A 19,866-nucleotide genomic window follows, 5' to 3' on the forward strand; every position below is an offset into this window, starting at 1 on the left:
TCATTAGAACTGCTTATCACTAATTGGTTGCTGAAACATACCAATGATTAAAAATGACAAATTTTTTAATCAATTTGTATTTTTCATAGCTAAGAAACCTGAGGTCTTACCAATAGGGTAACTTTCCAAGTGCCAGCTGGTATCCTGGTTAAGACAATCAAAGATTGTAAAGCAAGGAATCCGAGATCTGGCAACTCCTGCGCATACGAGGTGATAGCTGGTCAGAGACTGCACACTGAACCTCATGGCACTCCAGTCTTTTCCCCATCCCAGGAATTACAATAAAAGAGGGAGGGGCAGCTAGAGGTGGGCAGTAAAACATTAAGACCTCAAGTTTGTTAGCTATGAAAATACTAATTGAAAAAAATTTGTCATTTCTTTATATGTGGAACAAACCTTCGGTCTTAACAATAGGATACACTTATACTTACTTGGGAGGTACAAGTATCCTAAACCGGCTGGGAGTTAACCCACCTGACCACCCTTCCTAAAAGAACAATTCTAAGGAAGGTGGCTCAATGCCCGTGAGAATATGGATAAACTGATTTCTAACAACTCAGCTGTCTGGGTTGAAATATAATGATATATGAGCAGAGTCATTGCATCTAGGGAACCAAAGAAAATTCTGACTGTTCATATAACAAACCATATGGCCACAGGGGTTTATCACACCTCACTCCCCCTTGCTTGAAAGAGAGGAGTACAGTATTTGCTACTGAATAGAAGGCTTGATTATTTCAACAGCATAATCAGTAGGACTACCTTACTCATCTGTATCAGACCAGTCCAGCAATATGACACAGGAAGAAAAAAACAAAGAGAAAGAGAGACCAGCCAACTCACTCATTCTCTCTTCCACACAATCATCATGGGTAAGATACAAAATTGCCCCATGAAGGGCACTGGGTGAATTACACTTGTTGGGCAGCCACCACAGGGCCCAGGGCCCAAGGAAAATGTGTCCAAAGACCTTTGGGCTACATCTCTTTGGTAAAATGAAGTGAACATGGATTGACACAACCAGGTACCAGCAATCAAAATTCTATGAACAACAACAGTTTTTCTTTAATGCCAGAGAAGAATTTATACCTCTAATGTCATGTACTCTAGCCTACACAGACTCAGTTACAGAACCATCAAGAGATGAGTAAGCCTGCTTGATCACCTCACGTATACAGAAAGAAATGGTGTTCTTGGAAACTTCTTTTCTGGACCGGACCAGGTCTTAGAGGATGCTACCTTTTAAGATAGCGTTCTGTAGGGCTCTGACATGACATAGCAAGAGTTCCTGCTGGTCACTGTCTATAATGTCATTCAAATATTGAATGGAAAAAAAAAATAAAAAAAAATAAGAGGCAAATCTATCGTCATGCACTGAGGGATCTGGGTCTTGGCCACGAATTCCGGGACAAACTCGAGGTCACAGACCCCCAACCCCTGGAATTTTTCACATCATAACTTAGGCCATGAAGGCTCCCCCACTCTTTTCAAAGAAGCCAAGGAAAGCAGGAAAACTGTCTTTAGTGTCAAATCTCTGTCTGATGATCAACGCAAGGGCTCGAATGGAGCTTGAGTGAGACTTCTCAGGACAAACAAAACATCCCATGCTGGAGGGCGTTGAGTTCCTTTGGAGAACAGGTCTGTTCAAAAACCCTGAACAACAAGATCTCCCAGGATGAAGAGATGTCCCCGCCTTTCAGGCGTAACACCAAACTTAACGCTGCTTTGTAGCCCCTGATAGCAGAAACAGAATGGCCCCCTCTCATCCCTGAGAAAGATAAAAAAATCTGCTATACGCTAGACATATGTCCCGCTGCCCCCTGAGAAAAACCTCTCACTTGGAGGAGATACTTGATAGTCTCTATCTGTGAAGAGATAGGGATTCTACCGTTTGGTGAAGCCTTTCGGCATGAGGCTGCCAGAAAAGTTGCCGCCATGGGGGTATCTCTCTTGGAACCTCTGACAGAAGGGACAGAAAGTCCGGGAACCACTCTGCTTGAGGCCACAGAGGAGCCACCACAGTCATCCTGAGATTTCGAGAACTCATCACCCTGTTCAGAATTTGATGGATCAGGCAAAACGTTGGGAAGGCGTACACCTCGAGGTTGTCCCAAGGGTGTTGGAAGGCGTCCTCTGCTAGAGAAAGAGGAGCCGGGACCACGGAACAGTAAACTTCCGGCCCAGAAAAGCTGCTTTCAGCTCCAAAATGTTGATGTGTAGCATGGAGACCTTCCAGATGAGCACCCCAACCATGATGGAGGGATCTGTAAACAGGAGGAGGTCTGGAGGGGGAGAATGCAGAGGGATTCCCACCGAGAGATTCTGGTCGTCCAACCACCAACGATGGTCTTGCTTCACCTTTTCGGACAGAGGGACTTTCTGCAGAGGGGAATCTCCCACTGGGGACCAGAAGTCTTTCAGTCTCCATTGCAGAGCTGAAGATGAAGAAGAAACATGAGGGACCAGCTTCTCCAAAGAAGACAAAATCCTCTCCAAAGACGACAAAATCCTCAGAAGAACCTGCCACTGGTGAACTGGCTGTTCAGGTTGTGACAGGAACTTGCATGCAACTAACCAAAACTTCTCTAACCCTGGTCCGATGGAAAACAACCTCGATGCTGCTATACCTATAACCATACCTAGATAAAGAGCTTTCTGACTGGGAAGCAGATTTGACTTTTCTAGCTTTAACACTATGCCTAGCTCGCGACAAAGCTGAAGAAGACTATTTCTGTCCTGAAGCAGTTTCTCCTTGGAGCTTGCTAATAACAGACAGTCGTCGAGGTACCTTAACAGGTGAATCCCTTGAGCATGAGCCCATATCGACTTTACCTTACCTTACAGACTTTACAGCTTGTTCAGGTTATCCCAGGTCCCTTGGTGTGAGGCACCTCTAATGTCTACCAGAGAGATGCTAATGCATCTTCCAATCTTGGATGGTCTGGGATACAGCTTAGATATTTGTCGAGCTTATCTTAACCCTTTTACGCCGAAGGGGTATAATAAAAATCGTCTCCCGTATGCCTGAGAGGGTCTCGGAGTGAGCGCTGAAGCGGAAAAAATATTTTTAAAAAAAACCACAGCACTCTTAGTTTTCAAGATTAAGAGTTCAGTTTTGGCTCCTTTTTTTGTCATTGCCTGAAGTTTAGTATGCAACCATCAGAATGAAAAAAAAATATCATCATATATAATTGTATTCAAATCACGCTGTGAGCAAAATGGTTAAAGCTAGAGCTAATTTTTTTTCCGTTGTTTTGTACACTAAATTGCAATCATTGTAAAACGATCAAAGCAACACAGAATATATTATCACAATATGATGCATTGAATTCGTAACTCGCGGACGTAATAAAATGTTTTTTTTATTTTTTTTCAAAAATTCACCATAAATCAAAATATTCTTCTAGAGACTTCCAATTTGTTTTCAAAATGAAGATAAATGATTGAATATTACTATACTATAAGAGTTTTAGCTTACAATTGCAGTTTTTGACCATTTCGGATGAGTTAAAGTTGACCGAATGTCAAATTTTTTTATATTTTTTTATATACAAATATTTCGAAAATGAGAAAAGCTACAACCTTCAATTATTTTTTGTTGTATTCTACATGAAATTGCACACATTTTCATACATAAAACTCTATGAAACGCCTAATATTAAAAAAACGGGGCAAATATAACGAGAATGCAACGTACGCATTTCGGAGATTTGCGGCGGAGAATCCCGGCGTGGAGGGAAGGAAATTTTTTTTTTTTTTTAATTCACCATAAATCTAAATATTGTGCTAGAGACTTCGAATTTATTTCAAAATGAAGATAAATGACTGAATATTACTAGACTGTAAGAATTTTAGCTTACAATTGCGTTTTTTTCGACTATTTCAGTAGGGTCAAAGTTGACCGAACGTGGTTTTTTTTTATTTATCGTGATTTACATGCAAATATTTCAAAAATGGACAATGCTACAAACCTTCAATCATTTTTAGTTGTATTCTACATGAAATTGCACACATTTTTTTTATATAAAACTTTATGTAACGGCTAATTTAAAATGGTGCAAACATTACGACAATCGCACGAAAAAATTTATGATTTTTTTCGGAAGTTACCGCGCAGACTGTGAGGAAAGATTTTTTTTTTTCATAAATTCCCCATAAATCAAAATATTGTGCTAGAGACTTCCAATTTGTTGCAAAATGAAGGCAAATGATTGAATATTACTAGAATGTACGAGTTTTAGATAACAATTGCGTTTTTTCGACCATTTCGGTAGAGTCAAAGTTGACCGAAGGTTGAAATTTTGGCACTTATCGTTATTTATATGAAAATATTTCAAAACTGATAAAAGCTACAACCATGGGTTGTTTTTAGTTGTATTGTGCATGAAATTGCGCACATTTCCATATATAAAACTTTATGTAACGGCAAATTTAAAATGGTGCAAACATTACGACAATCGCACGAAAAAATTTATCGGAAGAGTTACCGCATGGAAGTGAGGAAAAAGTTTTTCCATAAATTCACCATAAATCAAAATACTGTGCTAGAGATGTCCAATTTGTTGCAAAATGAAGGTAAATTATTGAATATTACTAGATTATAAGAGTTTTAGCTTAAAATTTTGTTTTCCGACCATTTCGGTAGAGTCAAAGTTGACCAAAGGTTGAAATTTTGGCACTTATCGTTATTTGTATGAAAATCTTTCAAAACTGATAAAAGTATTTTTTGTTGTATTCTACATGTAAACTGTGCACATTTCCATATATAATACTCCATGTAACGGCTAATTTAAAATGGTGCAAAAATTATGTCAAAGTGACGAAATAATTCCTGAAATGTGTCACTGTACTTTTTAGTGCGATAATAAAGAATTCCCGCTTGCGCACCTGGGTAACGATTGTAAACAAAACAACGCCTTGATCCGTGAGCTCCCAGCATGATTCAAAAGTTTTTGCCTGGTAGGCCTATAAGTATTTTTCCGCGAATTTTAAAAAAAAACTTTTTTATGTTGACGTTTAATACGTCCAATCGGCACCCGGGAGACAATTTATCTCGACGTTTAATACGTCCAATCGGCGTAAGAGGGTTAAACACATATGCTTACTCCTGATATGTTGCTCAGATGAGCTAGCAATGCACTGAATAGACGCTACATTATCGATGCTGGTGAGTATGTAATGGATTAATGTCCTGTGTGCTTTCCTTGGTTTTCCTGGTATAGTTTTGGGCACTATTAATCTACCTCCGAGGACAAAGACCCTAGTGAACGCCTGAGGGGACACGTGGTCAACCTGAAACAAACAACCTTGAACAGATAGATCTGTTCTCTCAGAGTGAAGTGAAGAAACTTTCTGGATGAAGGGTGAATAGGAATCTGGAAGTAAGCATCCTTTCAGGGGGCTGGCTGGTACCCCTATATATGGGGTATAGGGCAAAAAATGCAGTCATGATAAAATTCATGGAGCTTCGTATGGCAATGGAGAATGCTATACGAAATATTTTGTCAAAATTCCTCTTACTTGTAGTTACGGGGTAATTAGTAAAAGTAACTCAATATGCCAAAACCATTGATTTGTACAAGAAAATGCAATATTTCTTCTGTTATCGTAAATTTTGATAATTATCATCCCACAAATTGAGAGCAATGGCATCTGTAGAGATTCCATGAGTCGCAAGATGGGAAGTTAGCAAGTTACCACCCTTCAATGCAAGCAGAAACATGATAGAGAGTACACGTGCGAGTTTCACCTCTGACATTCGCTTGCTTTTACATCTGTTTTTCTTTGTTTCGGCAAGAATTTTCTCATACCAAAAAGGAAAAGACAAGCAAAACATCTCACTAACATACAGAAGAAGAAAATTCGGTCTAATAAGAGTTAAGAAAATCATAATATCAGTGATATTAGTGTAGTTAGTGGAGAGAGAGAGAGAGGGGGCGGCAGGGTTTGAGCAAAGGGATATTCATTAATGATAAATAACATAGCTTTGGTTTATGAATACCCAAAAAGGAATATAAATTTCATAATCATCCTCATTTATCAACACTGTCTTTGTAAAAGAGAGTACACATTCAAGTTTCACCTCTAACATTTGCTGACTTTTACATCTGCTTTTCTTTGTTTCAGCAAGAATTTCATCATGCCAAAAAGGAAAAGACAAGGAAAACCTCTTGCTAATATACAGAGGAAGAAAATTCGCTCTAACAAGCCGAGTTAGTGAAGGAGAGTGTGTGTTGTGTAGGAAGGAGTGCCCCGTCTTGCCTGACGCAGTGCCCCAGACTACGATCTATGAGCAAAGGGATCTTCATTTATGATTAAATTATGATAAATAACATATTTTAGTTTATTACCACCCAAAAACAAGGAATATAACACTGTCATTGTAAAATCACAATGAAAAACTTTAAATGCCCATATCTCAAAACTTTACATATTGAAATTCAAATTCTATCATTTCCCTTAGTTTTAAAGATTGAAATTTGGTATGTAACTCAGAAAGACATTATAGAACAATCAAACGAGCCTCTGACTTGGACACCGCCTGATGGACTAGCCTATCTTTAGTATCCGCAAGTCGCAGTCGATCGCATCTATTAATTCAGTCCTCGGAAATATTAAATGTGAATCGAGATTCCCATTCCTGAGAGCTAACAGAGTCCACTGAACTCGCCACCTTGGACAGTGCTGCATCTATCCTGGCCAGGAGCTGGTTGACCCACAAGGTTGCACTAAGGTAGGCCAGGTATGATAAAGCTTTAGCACCCGACTGTAACAGTCTAGTGAGTGAGGAAGAACTCACTATACCTCCCTCAGTCCTATCCGAAGCAATCCTGGTTATCCCAGTGGACCACAAGTCCAGCCAGGAGACAGTCTGGAAGATGGAACGTGTCTCCATAGCTAAAGCTAAGCTTGTGACAAAAAAGATGGACCTTCTGACCGTCAACCTGCTCCAGGATTAGACCAGGCTTAAGATGGATAACATCCAGGTTAAGGTGACGGGACATCAAATGCACTACATTAATAGAGTAGTACTTCCTATGCTGCACAAGAGGAGGAGGGAGAAACTAGAGTGATCTACTGGAATGTAGAGAGCCATCTCAGTCCAGAATCAAAGTGTTCACACTTTGCAAAACGGACTGAGCGCAACCCGACAAGGGAAGCTCAAAAGAAGTCCTTGAATCCTGTCTGGCACCCAGCAAGGTCTATATATCCGTTGGGGTGATAGAAGACTATGCCTGTGCCCTACCCTCAAGATTGTTGAACTCACGAATGAGATCAACAACCTCGGAGAAGGAAGACATAAACTCTTGGCTGTGTCCCTCATCTTACTCCAGCAAAGGTGACCAACGATGTGAATTACAAGGCTTGGCGATATCCTCATCCTTCTGTAACGTCATTGGTGAAGCTTCCCTAGGAAGCCTAGCATTCTGGTCATTATTGGTTAAAGTGTAGGGCATAAAACCTGAAGATCCTGAGCCAGAAGGTTGTGGAACATCGTCATGCAACGACACTTGTACATGGTCCTGGCTCGAACCAATTACAGGCTCATGTGAGGAACCACGTACACGATCGAAAAAAGGATAGCGCCCACATATGCCACGTACACCACGTAGGCCTTCACAGGAGAAATCACGTACATGGACATGTGACGAGTCAAGTATACGGTCGTGAGACGCCAACTGAGCACAGTCCCGAGACAAGGAACATCCTCAAAGAGAGCCACCTGAAGGAGACTGACTCCAAAGGTTAAGGTCTCTTAACCTTAGGAATGCCTTCCTTCCACGAGCCCCACCGCCAAACTCACGAACACGAATGTGTGATGGACAAACATGACCATGTGGGGCAGATGGCGAAGCACTCCTCTCACTCGCATGAACACAGACATGCATGGGAGAGACGCGGTCATGTGAGGCATAAGGCAATGCACTCCTTTTGCTTGCAGAAGACAAAGTCACAAAGTCCTTGGGCTTCCAATGTCTAACAAGATGGCAAGGCAGTGATGGAGGAGAGGAGAAGCAGGGGAAGGAGTGAAACTTCCCCCTCTACAAAGTCTTTTACTAGCAGGAGGAGGGGAAGAAACACTCGGTTTACAACTCTTCTTCTCAGAGGCAGCAGAGAACTTCTCTCGAAAAACAGAGTCAAGTCTCTTGCAGACTGCTTGAAGTAAACATTTGGATGGCTCAGCCACAGTAGACGATGACATCACACTGGGAAGGGATGACATCATAACAACGGGAGAATGAGCGGCCACCGCATCTGACGTCAGAGGCTGAGAGGATGCTGGAAGTGGTGTCACAACATTTCTAAGACCAGCGCTGGTCGATGGCCTCACTGGCGGAGCAATAAGGTGCAACCCAGAGAGTGTCAACGAAGACAAAGGAGCCCCGCAAGGTGGGAGCACACGAGAGCAAACGTAGAGGAGTCCTGGGGGAGGCAGGACTGCTATAGGGGCCAGGAGGGGGGGATACGTGCCTCCAAGAAATGCAACAAACAGGCCATCCAAGGAAGGTGAACACTGTAGCCAGCGACGCCCAAACAACAGCCATCTTGGATGACACTGAACCTGAAACAGCCGCCATCTTGGATGGCTGAACCGGAAACTAAGAAACTAGATGGTGGAGCCTCCTCCCTCTTTGGATGAAAATTAGAACCTGAGGGAGCGGGGCCACATTAAACAAAACATCTTAAACAAAACATCATCCTGTGGTACTCCCAATACTTCCATTGACAAGTCAATGGAAGAAAAGGAAGGCAACAGAGGTACACTTGAACTAGCCACAGGGAGAGCGATAGTCGAATCATCCAGTCGAGGAGAAGAAAAACCCTCCCAAGAAGGAAGAATCTAACCTCTGTGATGTCCCCTCTTCTTGTAAAACACTCTCCAAAGCGACTTAGGCCAAGAACGACATTCCGGGCATGGATTAGTAATTGTGCAATAATTTGCTTGGCACCTACTGCAAGTCATATGAGGATCTGTAATCATGGACGCCAGAAACGTTGAGCACGGGAATCCCTGGATGCCTGGGTACATGTGCTGACAGAGCTGTGAAGACTCGAAGGAATCCATATTAAACAGAAACACTCACACAACAAACACAATGAAAAATAACGGAAACATGGGCACAAAACGACAGCCTTGGAAGGAGAACAAAAGCGACAGTCTATTCTCCAACGGCGGTTAAAGAAAAGACTAAATGTATCACGGAGTGCGACGTGAGGTCTTTGACCAGCTCTCACCTTGTACGCACAGGAGTTGCCCAGAGCTCACAGATTCCTTGCCATACTATCTTGATTGTTTTAACCGGTTAACAGCTAACACTTGGAGATTATCCTATTGTTAAGACCTCAGGTTTGTTCTGCATATGAACAATGTAAAGATTAGGTGAAAGTCTGCAGGTGTTTGTATGAGGACAATGCTGAATGTGACCAAGTGTAAGGTACATATGATAGTATATGGGAACCAAGGTTATGGAAAAATGGAAGTGGTTGGTTCATACCAGTATATTGGGTGTATTTTCCCCAAATGGTATCAGAAAAAGAAAACCCTGTAATTAATTACTAGGACAGAAGGACAGAAGAATAGAGGAAGGTAGTGTGATTTACGTAGAAGACTTGGAAATGAAGAGATGGTCTTTGGTAGTGAAAGGGGGATTCTTGAGCTGATTCTGATACAAGTGAAGTGTGGATGTAGAACGTGAATAAAAGACAGGATGTGGATTCTGCTAATATAGTTTTCATAGTATACTATATATATATGTGGAGCTAGGAAGATTAAAAGGGGAGAATATCTAGTGATAAAACAAAAGCAAAAAAAAGGTACATCAGTAAACAAAGATGATTTACATGGATGAGAATGGTCTAAGGTGGTTTGACTACATGAAGAGAATGAAAAATTATTGGTGAAAGTAAGAATGTACAATTTTGAAGTGATGAGGGAAGAGGAGGAAAGATTGGAAAATATGCTGGCAAGAGATATTGAAATAGGAAAGACCGGGCACAAGGCATTGAAATAGAAAAGACCCAATACTGTATCCATGAAGCAAGAAAAGATGTGCAAGATACAGGTAAGTGATGCAATATGCATAGAGAGAGGTCAATCACTGATGACGATTCTTTTGTTCAAGTATATAAAGCCATTAATGCTGTGGGGTTCATTCACAATTCAGTAGTTAAAGGATGAATGGAATGATTACTTTTCTGTATATATAGCTTTTCAAGGGCCCAACTCCAATTAGGAAATGGCCTTTGTTAGAAAAATAGCTATAAATAAGACTAAAGATGCTTTGACATTTCAGACCACATGATAAAATCATTATGACTGCCACAAATACATTCATGAACAAATTGCATATCAAGGCCTCAATTAGTGCTAAATTAAAATCTAAAGTCATAAAAATGCAAAAAAATTTCAAGGAATCATTACAACAATGTGAGAAAGCATGTGTAACATAGTGTTTGAATTGCCCATAAATTCATTGTAAATAAAAAGATAGAGATTAATACTTTATTATAAATTGTGTCAGCTATCCCAAGGTACAACTTATAAAAATGCTACCATACACAGCACTCAAAATCATAAGGTTTCGATAAACAAAGTATTTTTGATGGTGCTCTTTGTATCTGATCTAAATTAAATCTAACTACTAAGCAAGTCTAAATTACATCACGACGAAGACTCTGGTCTCAATTAAATCTGTCTAATATGCCTCTGTCTAGAAAATTTGCTATACCTTAGCCAATAAATTGGCTTAGTCATAAATCAGGCAAAATAATTTGCAAAATCCCGCAGTTATTAAAAATTTTGTTCTTTTAGTCTGCTACTCAACTAATGCAGCTCATTTATTTGTAAATTTAGATAAATTTATTGAAAAATCCTTATAACATACACAACAATCCAAAGCAAACGGTGAAAACTATCTACAGTTATTCTATTAAACATTAAATTACAGCCTCAGGTAAAAACATACCTTAGCAAGGACAAAGTAGACACATCCCATAAAGATGCCATATCATCATCACCTCCTGTGGCTAGCAGTGCAGAATTTGTAGAAAAGGCACACACTCTTAAAGCTGCATCACTATCTTGCTGCAAGGAGCACAGCCTATCCCCAGTCTATTAAGAAAAAAAAGATGGCATAGAATAGGTATGAAGAGACCATTAACTTTAGAGGAAAAGTCATTAAAATATCTAATTATCCATTACCTAATTTTGAAGGAAAATATTAAAACTTATTACATATAATGAGCCAATATTTATGTCTTTGAATGCCCTAGACACTTCAACTTTTGCTGTCATACAAAAGGAGAAGTTATAGTAGCACTATGCATCCCCGCTATAAGTCCCTAGCTTCACGAGAGTTAAAGAGATATTTAGACTTTTTGGTACCTCACTCATAGTGGTGTTTGGTTACATGAAGTTTACATCTTTAATACAAGGCCAGCTGCAACAGACACTCTTCTGGAACTTATATCCTTGTTATGATTAACATTCCTGGAGATTTCATGAAATATGCTGACCTGTCTCAAATATACAAAAGCAAAAGGAGTACCACTTAAAGATACAAAAATAACACGAAAGGCTGTCTTCAGAATGAAATCCTAAACAGATGCCAGAAATATTTTTTTTATTTCCTTGAGACTGTCAAAGTTCGCCACATCTGCAGTAGTCAAGACTTACAAAGACTAAGCCACAGATTATCAGAGGAAAAAGGATACATAGCCTATTTCCAATGAATACAAAGGAAGGCAGTGATAGTAACTACCAGAAGCCGTTAACATATATCCAATGAAAACAATATTCAGAGCGGGAGGGAAAAAACAAATTTAATTCTTTGCAAGAAGGTTTATTTGACCAGTCAGTTTGAAAATTGCCATACACACACAGTCAACGACCAAAAAGGAAAAAGAATACTCATTTATTCAACAAATGTTCGAATAGCGAAATTCAGGCAGAGTAATGATAAACATCTGAACTTGAACTCAAGTTATATGCAGACCAAAAGGTGGGAAGGGCTTTCCCCTGCCTGTCAGTAGTTGACTATCTTGTCAACAAGTTTGAATGGCTGTTCCAGTTAGCCCTCACAAACAAAATCCCCATGTATAGAACAAAGGTTTGCATTTACGCAGGAACAAATACTACTTGATAAATATAAGATTAATGAAATACTGTAACAGAGAACCTAACATATACAATACTAACGTGAATCGACAAATAAATACATTGCATAAATGTTTTCATCTCATATTTTATGCTAAACTTCAACAATTTCATCCAATGATGAGGTAATATAATTTTTCATAGTTATATTTATTATTTGGACTTACATGCCATTAAAAGATAGCTAAGTCAATAGGTAAGTTGGAATTCAAACAAAAGACCACACTGCTGACCTGGATGTCTTTCTAGTACACTTTTACTCCACCAGGTGTATTTTGAACATCTTCACTCATCAGAATTCTTGACAATGTACTAAGTAGTAGAGCGGTTGGATAAGGTCTACTTTTATAGTAGGTAAGTATCCCAGGTGATAAATTTTATTATGAAAATTTATATTATTTGAGACAGATCTTACCTACTGTCAAGATAGCCAATTCCCACAATGAGAAGATGATGGGTAGTGCTGCTAGACATAATCTGCTCAGCCAATTAAGCTAAAAGTTTTTTGCACGAAACCCAAAACATTCTTACCTGACCTGGACTCCTTTCTGAATTTTACTGCGACCAGAAGTTGGGTGCCATTAAAGGAGCAAAGCTCTCAAGTGTGTGCAATAAAGAGCAGCCATGTGCAGACAACTGGGAAATTTCAGTCAGTATGAATCAGCAACATGAATGGAGTCCTGTGTCTGAGTGTGAAACCCAAAAATGACAGTCAACTAAAATTAAATACCTTTGTGATATACTGATAAGCCACTAAACAATATATATACCTTTATGCTCCTCAAAATATCAGAAATCAGGATTTAAAACAAAGAGCCTAAAAGGTTGCTATTTCTTCAGTTCAGGATAAGATGACCCACTTCTGCATAGCAGATTAAGGGCTTTATCATTTTAGGATGTGATTCTTTGTATACTTAAGGAAGTGAGTGGTAAAAAATATATGCACTTCTACTGCACAGCATGGTCACACCCTCACGAGACAAATAGGTCATAAAACTAAATGAGGTAGCAACTGCTCTTACATTATGTTTACCTTCAATAAAGGTAAACTATATATAACTAGTTTCTCTTTTATTATCATGATCAAATAAGTCACAGAGAACATTGTGTTCTTTGACAAAGACACCCTAGGTTTTCTAAAACCACAAAACAAAAGGTTAACTTTGTTCTTTCCAGTCTTAACTACCTAAGTAAATTTTACCCGCCATAACAAAACAGAGAAGTATTTTCCTCTTCCTTCCCCCCCCCAAAGAAGTTACATTTGGAATTCTTAGTTCTAAAAAAAAAATTGGTCTTAACATCATACTCTAAGGCAAAAACTAAAAAGATAAAATAGCATTCCCTTTACAACAGCCTTATAGGAGAATGCTTAAAATAAAGTTGCTCTTATAATTCCCAATAATGCTAACAAAGAGTTCTGAGTAAATACTTAAAGGGAACTTATTTCAGAGGCTCAAAAGGATCTGCCATAAAAATTCAGACTGTCTAAATCCCCCAGAAACATACTAAGTTCCTGGGGCTTAAATCTAACTGAACATGATGCAATACGGAGGAAAGCATAAAAAGTATAAAACAAACAGCTGTTCTGATACAAGACCAAGGTAGCAGATACTTTAGAAAACCCCTTATTGCGAGGAGATAGCTGAGAATCTCAAAGCAGTTAAGTGTGGTGCAGAATTTTAGTGGGACTGCATCGAATCTGGTAGTTTGAGTCAATTTTTCCTTAACGAAAGAATGCAAGAGAGATCCACAGAGAGAGGAAGCAAGTCTGAAAATCATTCCTTCTTAGGCAGTAATACCAAGACTCTACAGGAGTCACTGAGCTATGCTCGTACTCTTAAAATAATTCAATAATTTCCTTGGAGTTAATAAAAGCATATGCATCTGATTTGGGCCACGCTTCAAGAAATACACACACTGCTCAAGCCTGAGGAGTAGTAGTAGACTGGTCATTCCTGTTTACTCACATGCTAATAAATCCACATTTGAGTGCTCTTACAATCACAACAACTGGCACTCATAGAATTAATGATCATTCCATATGCAGAAAAAGGCTAATCCTTCCTGAATCCTCGATTGCCAAAACATTCCCTTCCCCAGAATTACGTTTAGGACTAATACTATGGGAAATGGGACAACTGGCTGCTGCCGAAATGGGCCATGGCCGACTGGCCGCAGCCCAACTGGCCATAGACAAAAGAGATGAGAGACAAAAATTTATTTGTCTGTGTCTGTCTGTCTCTGTCTCACTCTCTCTCACAGAAAATATTTAGATACAGTAAATCAATAAGACGAAGAGATAAAGAAAAAAATTATTTCTGTCTGTCTGTCTGTCCCTCTCTCACTCACTCTCTCTAAAATATTTGGATGCAGTAAATGTCAATTAACGAGTAACATCGAAACAATGCTATTTTACAAGAATGGTTTTGAATACAGTAAATGGCAATTAACAAGTAACAAGGAAACAATGCTATTTTACAAAAATGGTTGTAAACTATTTTCTTCTCCTTTTTTTGGAAAGGCTAAGATTACCTATTTAGGAAATATTGATTTTATCAAGTTTAGAGTTTAAAATATTCAGTTGCAGTAAACCTTCTACAATGGCATCTGGTATTCTCTCACAGCGAGGCAAAGTAAAGTTTGTGAGAGATAGGCTATAAATACGTTTTTGATAGACATGGAGCTGATAATATCACAGAGTTTTGGAGATGTGAAAGGAGAAGACTATGCAAGGCGAGAATACATGTAAAGAATGGTGAAATTGTAAAAAATATCAATGAGCATTCGCATAATGCTGACCCCGCTCAAGTAGAAAAAGGAAAAATAGTATCGAAAATAAAATTGCGGGCTTCAGAAACAATGGAACAAACATCTGCTGTGCTTAATGAATGTTTAGAAAATGTTAATGAAGCATGCCAAGGAGTCATGCCTAGTCATAGCGCTTTGCGAAAAATGGTGAGAAGAGAACATAAAGATTTGTCTGCATACCCTCCTAATCCTACATCTTTAGAAGAATTGGTTATTCCTGTTGATATTCAAAATTATGGATCGGAGAAATTTCTTCTAGCAGACAACCAAGATTCATCCTGCAGAATCATTATATTTGGAAAGGAAAGCAATACACATTTACTTAAGGAAGTAAAGAATGTTTTTGTTGATGGGACGTTCAAAATCACACCACCAGTTTTTTGTCAAGTGTATGTGATTCTTGGTGAGATGCACGGTGGTATGCATCCATTTATCTACGCACTACTTCCAAATAAACTATGACAACTTATGATAAACTGTTTTCTATGCACTTAGAAATTCAACCAAGTCTACAGCCAGAAGTAATATACCGTGATTATGAAATAGGGCATTTCAAAAGTCTTCAATATTATTTCCCATCTACGTACTAATATATTGGGGCTGTTTTTTCCACTTTGCGCAGAATGTCTACAAAAAATTAACATCTTTGGGATTATCTCAACAATACAATACTGATGCTAGTTTTGCTCTGCGTGCTAAAATGATAATTGCCTTAGCATTTGTACCACCCGATCGTATTACAGCAGCTATAATGGAATTAGTAGATGACCTTCCACAGAAAACGTCTAGAACTTCTAGATTGGCTGGAAGACAATTATGTTGGAAGAATGAACAGAAAGGGCAAGGGCAGACGTTCTCCCCTTTTTCCTTTTTCCGTTACACATTTAGAATGTTTATGAACGATGCATAAATGATGAGGATAGAACCAACAATCATGTCGAAGCTGCTCATCGTAGGCTGCAAAATGAACTAGGGATGCAACATCCAACAATATGGAAGTTTAGCGATAGTTTGAAAAGGGTGCAACGAGGACGAGATCTTTATTACGAACAGTTGATTGCTGGTCAAACACCGCCCATAAAATTGAAGAAGTTCCGAGAAGCTGATGCTCGTTTAAAATCAGTAGTGCTACTGTTTGAGAACAGAAATATTTTAAGAGTATCTGAGAGGAATTGCTCATAACTTCTCTAAGATATATAGTTATGTACCTATTTTAAGCAGTTTTTATATTCCAATAATTCAACTTTTTAGTGAAATTTAACTTTTTTTATCTTTAATTATCTTTTATTTTCTTAAATTTTTTATTCCAATAATTCAGCTTTTATGTAACTTCTATGTAATTCAGCTGTTTAATAAAATTTACCTTTTAAGTATTATTCTTTTCTTAAAGAAAACCTCTTTTCAAAAATGATATGCATACATGAAATAAATAGTTTACAACCATTAACAATAATTACAAAGTTCAATAATGTATTTAAAAAAGGAAACAGTCCAATTGGCAAAGTATCAAGCTCTCATTTAAAAAAATTAAAATAGTTTACAACCATTAATAACAATAAATACCAGTTTTCTTCGAAAGAGTAATCACAAAAATCAAAAAGGGATATTTACCAAAAACAACACAAAAAAATAAACACTAGTTTCCTTCAAAAGATAATAAATCCAAATCTCTCTCTCTTACCACTGCAGCCAATCGGCTGCGGCCAGTCGTCCCCTGCAGCCAGTTGAGCTGCAGCCAGTCAGCCACGGCCAGCTGGACCACAGCCGACTAGTCCTAGACCCAATACTATGTTGCTCACTTTTACTCCATGAAGCAGTCCATATAACCAAGAGTTTGAGCTCTTAGGGATAAACCTGTTAGGAATCTTTGACAGTCTTTCCACCATCTTAATATCTGTAAGGTTTACTGGGTGTGGTGTGGAACATTCTATGGTGCACTAAAAGATAGTGTCAAAATACTTGGAATAACTTTTTGTTTTGTATGCACAGAAAAAAAAACTTGTTAACCTTAGTTTTGGCATCCCTCCTACATTTGGTACAATTTGCAATTCTGTTATGCCAGACTGCACTTTAATTGTGCCTAATTATTCTAACAAATTCTCCAGTGAGGCCATGTGTCCTACAAAAGAAATCCATAATCTATGGAAAGCTTTTGTAATAGCTTAAATTCTTCACTATGAAGCAAGAAGTGTCAATTTCATCTTCCAATAGAAGAGTCTGCAGACTGCAAAAATCTACCCTTATCCCCATATAGAAAATGAGCTGAGGATGAATTAGGAAAGCCTACTTAAAATCATAATGCATAGAGGTCTACCAAATTAAGAATTTACAACACCATTATCAGACCAGTAATACTATAGTTGTGAGACCTGGACACTGACTAAACATCAAGAAAACAGAGACTACTGGTTTTTTTAAAATAACACTGACACCTTACCTATTACAGGGGAATACTAAAATGATCACAAACTATGGGGGGACTTGGAATGGTTCCCAAACGTAAGTTTACACAAACTTTCAACTGACTAAATAAGGTTTTTAGGTTTTGCTCTAACTTCCAAATACTCTTTTTCCAGAACAAAAAGAGGAGTGGAAGGTAGGGCTGATGAAGTCTCATTACTAGGTAAAGCAGCAGAGGAAAAACCCATAGACTGAGTGAGGATAGCTACTGACAAAGAACCTGGAGAAGGACAAAAGTGACAGCTTCATGACTTTATGACCTGGACCAAACTATCTGCTTTCACACAATCTACCTCTTCCTTCTCTTCTAGATCAAACAAACACAAGCATATAATTCCTTGAAGAACCCTACATTCTTTACATCTATTCTCAATTCCTTCTCTTCTAGATCAAACAAACATAAGCATATAATTCCTTGAAAAACCCTACATTGTTTACATCATTCTCAAGACACACTTGCAACCATCCCCAAACAGTCTTTCTATCCCAAAATTCTCAAGATCCTGCTAACTCAGTAAGCATTCCTACAGAACATGATTTCTTAGTCTCGATTCCAATGGAAGGCATCCTAAGAAAAATAAATGTACAGTGCCATGAAAGCACCAAACAGCCAAAAATAACAAAATACCAATGATTGCGTCTATACACAATGGCACAAGGAGAATTCTGCTAAGAGCTAAAATGTTCAAAACATACTTGGTGGAGAACAAATGTATTGGTCATCTAGGTCAGCCATGTGATCTTTTGTATGAATGACAGCTAACCTATTGGCAGAGAGATATAAGCTCTCTTTAATTGTGGATAATAATACTTTCCAAATACTGTAAGTACTTTTGTAAAACTTGACTGGAAGCAACTCAAGTTATAGACACACCAACAAAATTATGAATCCTTAACTTTTATTGGCCATAAAATCAATAAAAAGGAAACCATGCTCAATCATCTTTTACTAATATTACCTTTACATCCCAGATGATAGTAGAGCCATCAGTTGATGCTGATGCAAAGCTTTGTTCCAAATGGAGAAAAATTTATGGAATTGACAGCAGAATGTGCCCAATCAAAGGAGAATATTTAACTTCAATAAATTTATCTCCAACTTGCCATTTGTAAATGCGAACACTTTTGTCTCTGTAAAAAATAAAAAGTATCATACACTACTTGCTACACAGACAGTAGGAGACAAACAAGGCATACAAAATATGCTACCAAAGTATGCAAAAATATCGCATAAAAAATAAATGATTAATCTTTTTGTTTGAATAGTAAGCAATCAAGAAAATACTTCAATAAAGGTTTATCTACACTTACGATTAAAATGTCTGACACCTGACAAAATGACAATTTTTAAATCAATTTGTTTATTTCATAACTAACAAACCTGAGTCTTAACAATAGGATAATCCTCTAGCACCAACTGGAAACCAGTTTTAAAAAATCAGAAACTGGTTAAAAAATCAAAGATTGTAAAGCATGGAATCTGTGGCATCTGGCTACTAATGCATATAGTACAAGGTTGAAGCCTGGTCACCGACCAGGCTTGGAGCCTTGTGGCAAGTCAGTCTTTCTTCCAACCCAGGATATGAGAGGGGCAGCTAGAGGTGGGCAGTTAATGTTAAGACCTCAGGTTTGTTAGCTATGAAAAATACAAATTGATTAAAAATTTGTCATTTGTTCATGCACAAAACAAATCTTCCGGTCTTAACAATAGGATAAACTTATAACTTGGAGGAAAGTACCATTAACCTGAACTGGCTGGGGGTTCAGCCCACCTGACCATCCTTCCTAGAAGATCGAGTTCTGAAGAAGGGGGTCTAAGCTGTGAGAGAATAGATAAGCGATTATCTAAATACTCAGCCTGCTTGAATTAAACACAATGAGACATGTCCAGATTCATTGCATTCGTGGAATGTAAAGAGAGTGGAAGGTAAAGAGTATCTGTTCAAGCAACAAACCATGTAGGCCACAGGGGTTTGTTACTACTCTCCCCACCCTTGCCAGAGAGAGGAGTAAGTGCTACTGAGTAGTAGATTTGTCTACACCTATTGTATAGGAACAAACCAAATAATTGCAACCAGTGTGGCTGCCACACCCACCTGAATCACACCAGTTCCAGCGTATGATGTGCCTATTCTATAACCTACCCGTAGGAAGAAGAAAGAAAAAAAAGAGAAAGAAGGAAACCAGCCAACTCACTCAATCTCTCTTCCACACAATCATCTCAGGTAAGGTACAAACTGTCCTCCTGCCATGGGCACGGGACGAGCTACACAACTTCTTGGGACCGCCACCACTGGGCCCAGGAGGGGAAAAAAAAAAAAAAAAAAAAAAAGTGTCCAAGGACCTGTGGGCAATGTCCTTCAGGTAAAGAAGTGAATGTCCTTCAGGTAAAAGAAGTGAACATGGTTTGCCAAAGCCAGGAACCAGCATTGAAAACCCTA

At 38.5% G+C, this 19,866-nt stretch overlaps 2 protein-coding genes across 6 annotated transcripts in view; both read right to left on the reverse strand.

The window, feature by feature from the left end:
* Nucleotides 1-18,472, reverse strand: part of LOC135219357 (WD repeat, SAM and U-box domain-containing protein 1-like) — a 255,489-nt gene extending 237,017 nt beyond the window's left edge. For both annotated transcript variants that reach the window (XM_064256049.1, XM_064256048.1), the window contains exons 1-2: nt 18,385-18,472; nt 10,968-11,113 (exon numbers count right to left, since the gene is read on the reverse strand). In XM_064256049.1, the coding sequence (XP_064112119.1) occupies nt 10,968-11,008 (41 nt within the window). In that variant the 5' untranslated portion in view covers nt 11,009-11,113; nt 18,385-18,472. The remainder of the gene's footprint in view (nt 1-10,967; nt 11,114-18,384) is intronic.
* The window catches only part of LOC135219355 (NAD kinase 2, mitochondrial-like), a gene marked incomplete at its 3' end in the record, with an annotated part of 495,179 nt that overhangs the window by 338,692 nt on the left and 136,621 nt on the right, over nt 1-19,866 (reverse strand).

This window comes from Macrobrachium nipponense, chromosome 1 (genome assembly GCF_015104395.2).
Source record: "Macrobrachium nipponense isolate FS-2020 chromosome 1, ASM1510439v2, whole genome shotgun sequence".
NCBI lineage: Eukaryota > Metazoa > Arthropoda > Malacostraca > Decapoda > Palaemonidae > Macrobrachium > Macrobrachium nipponense.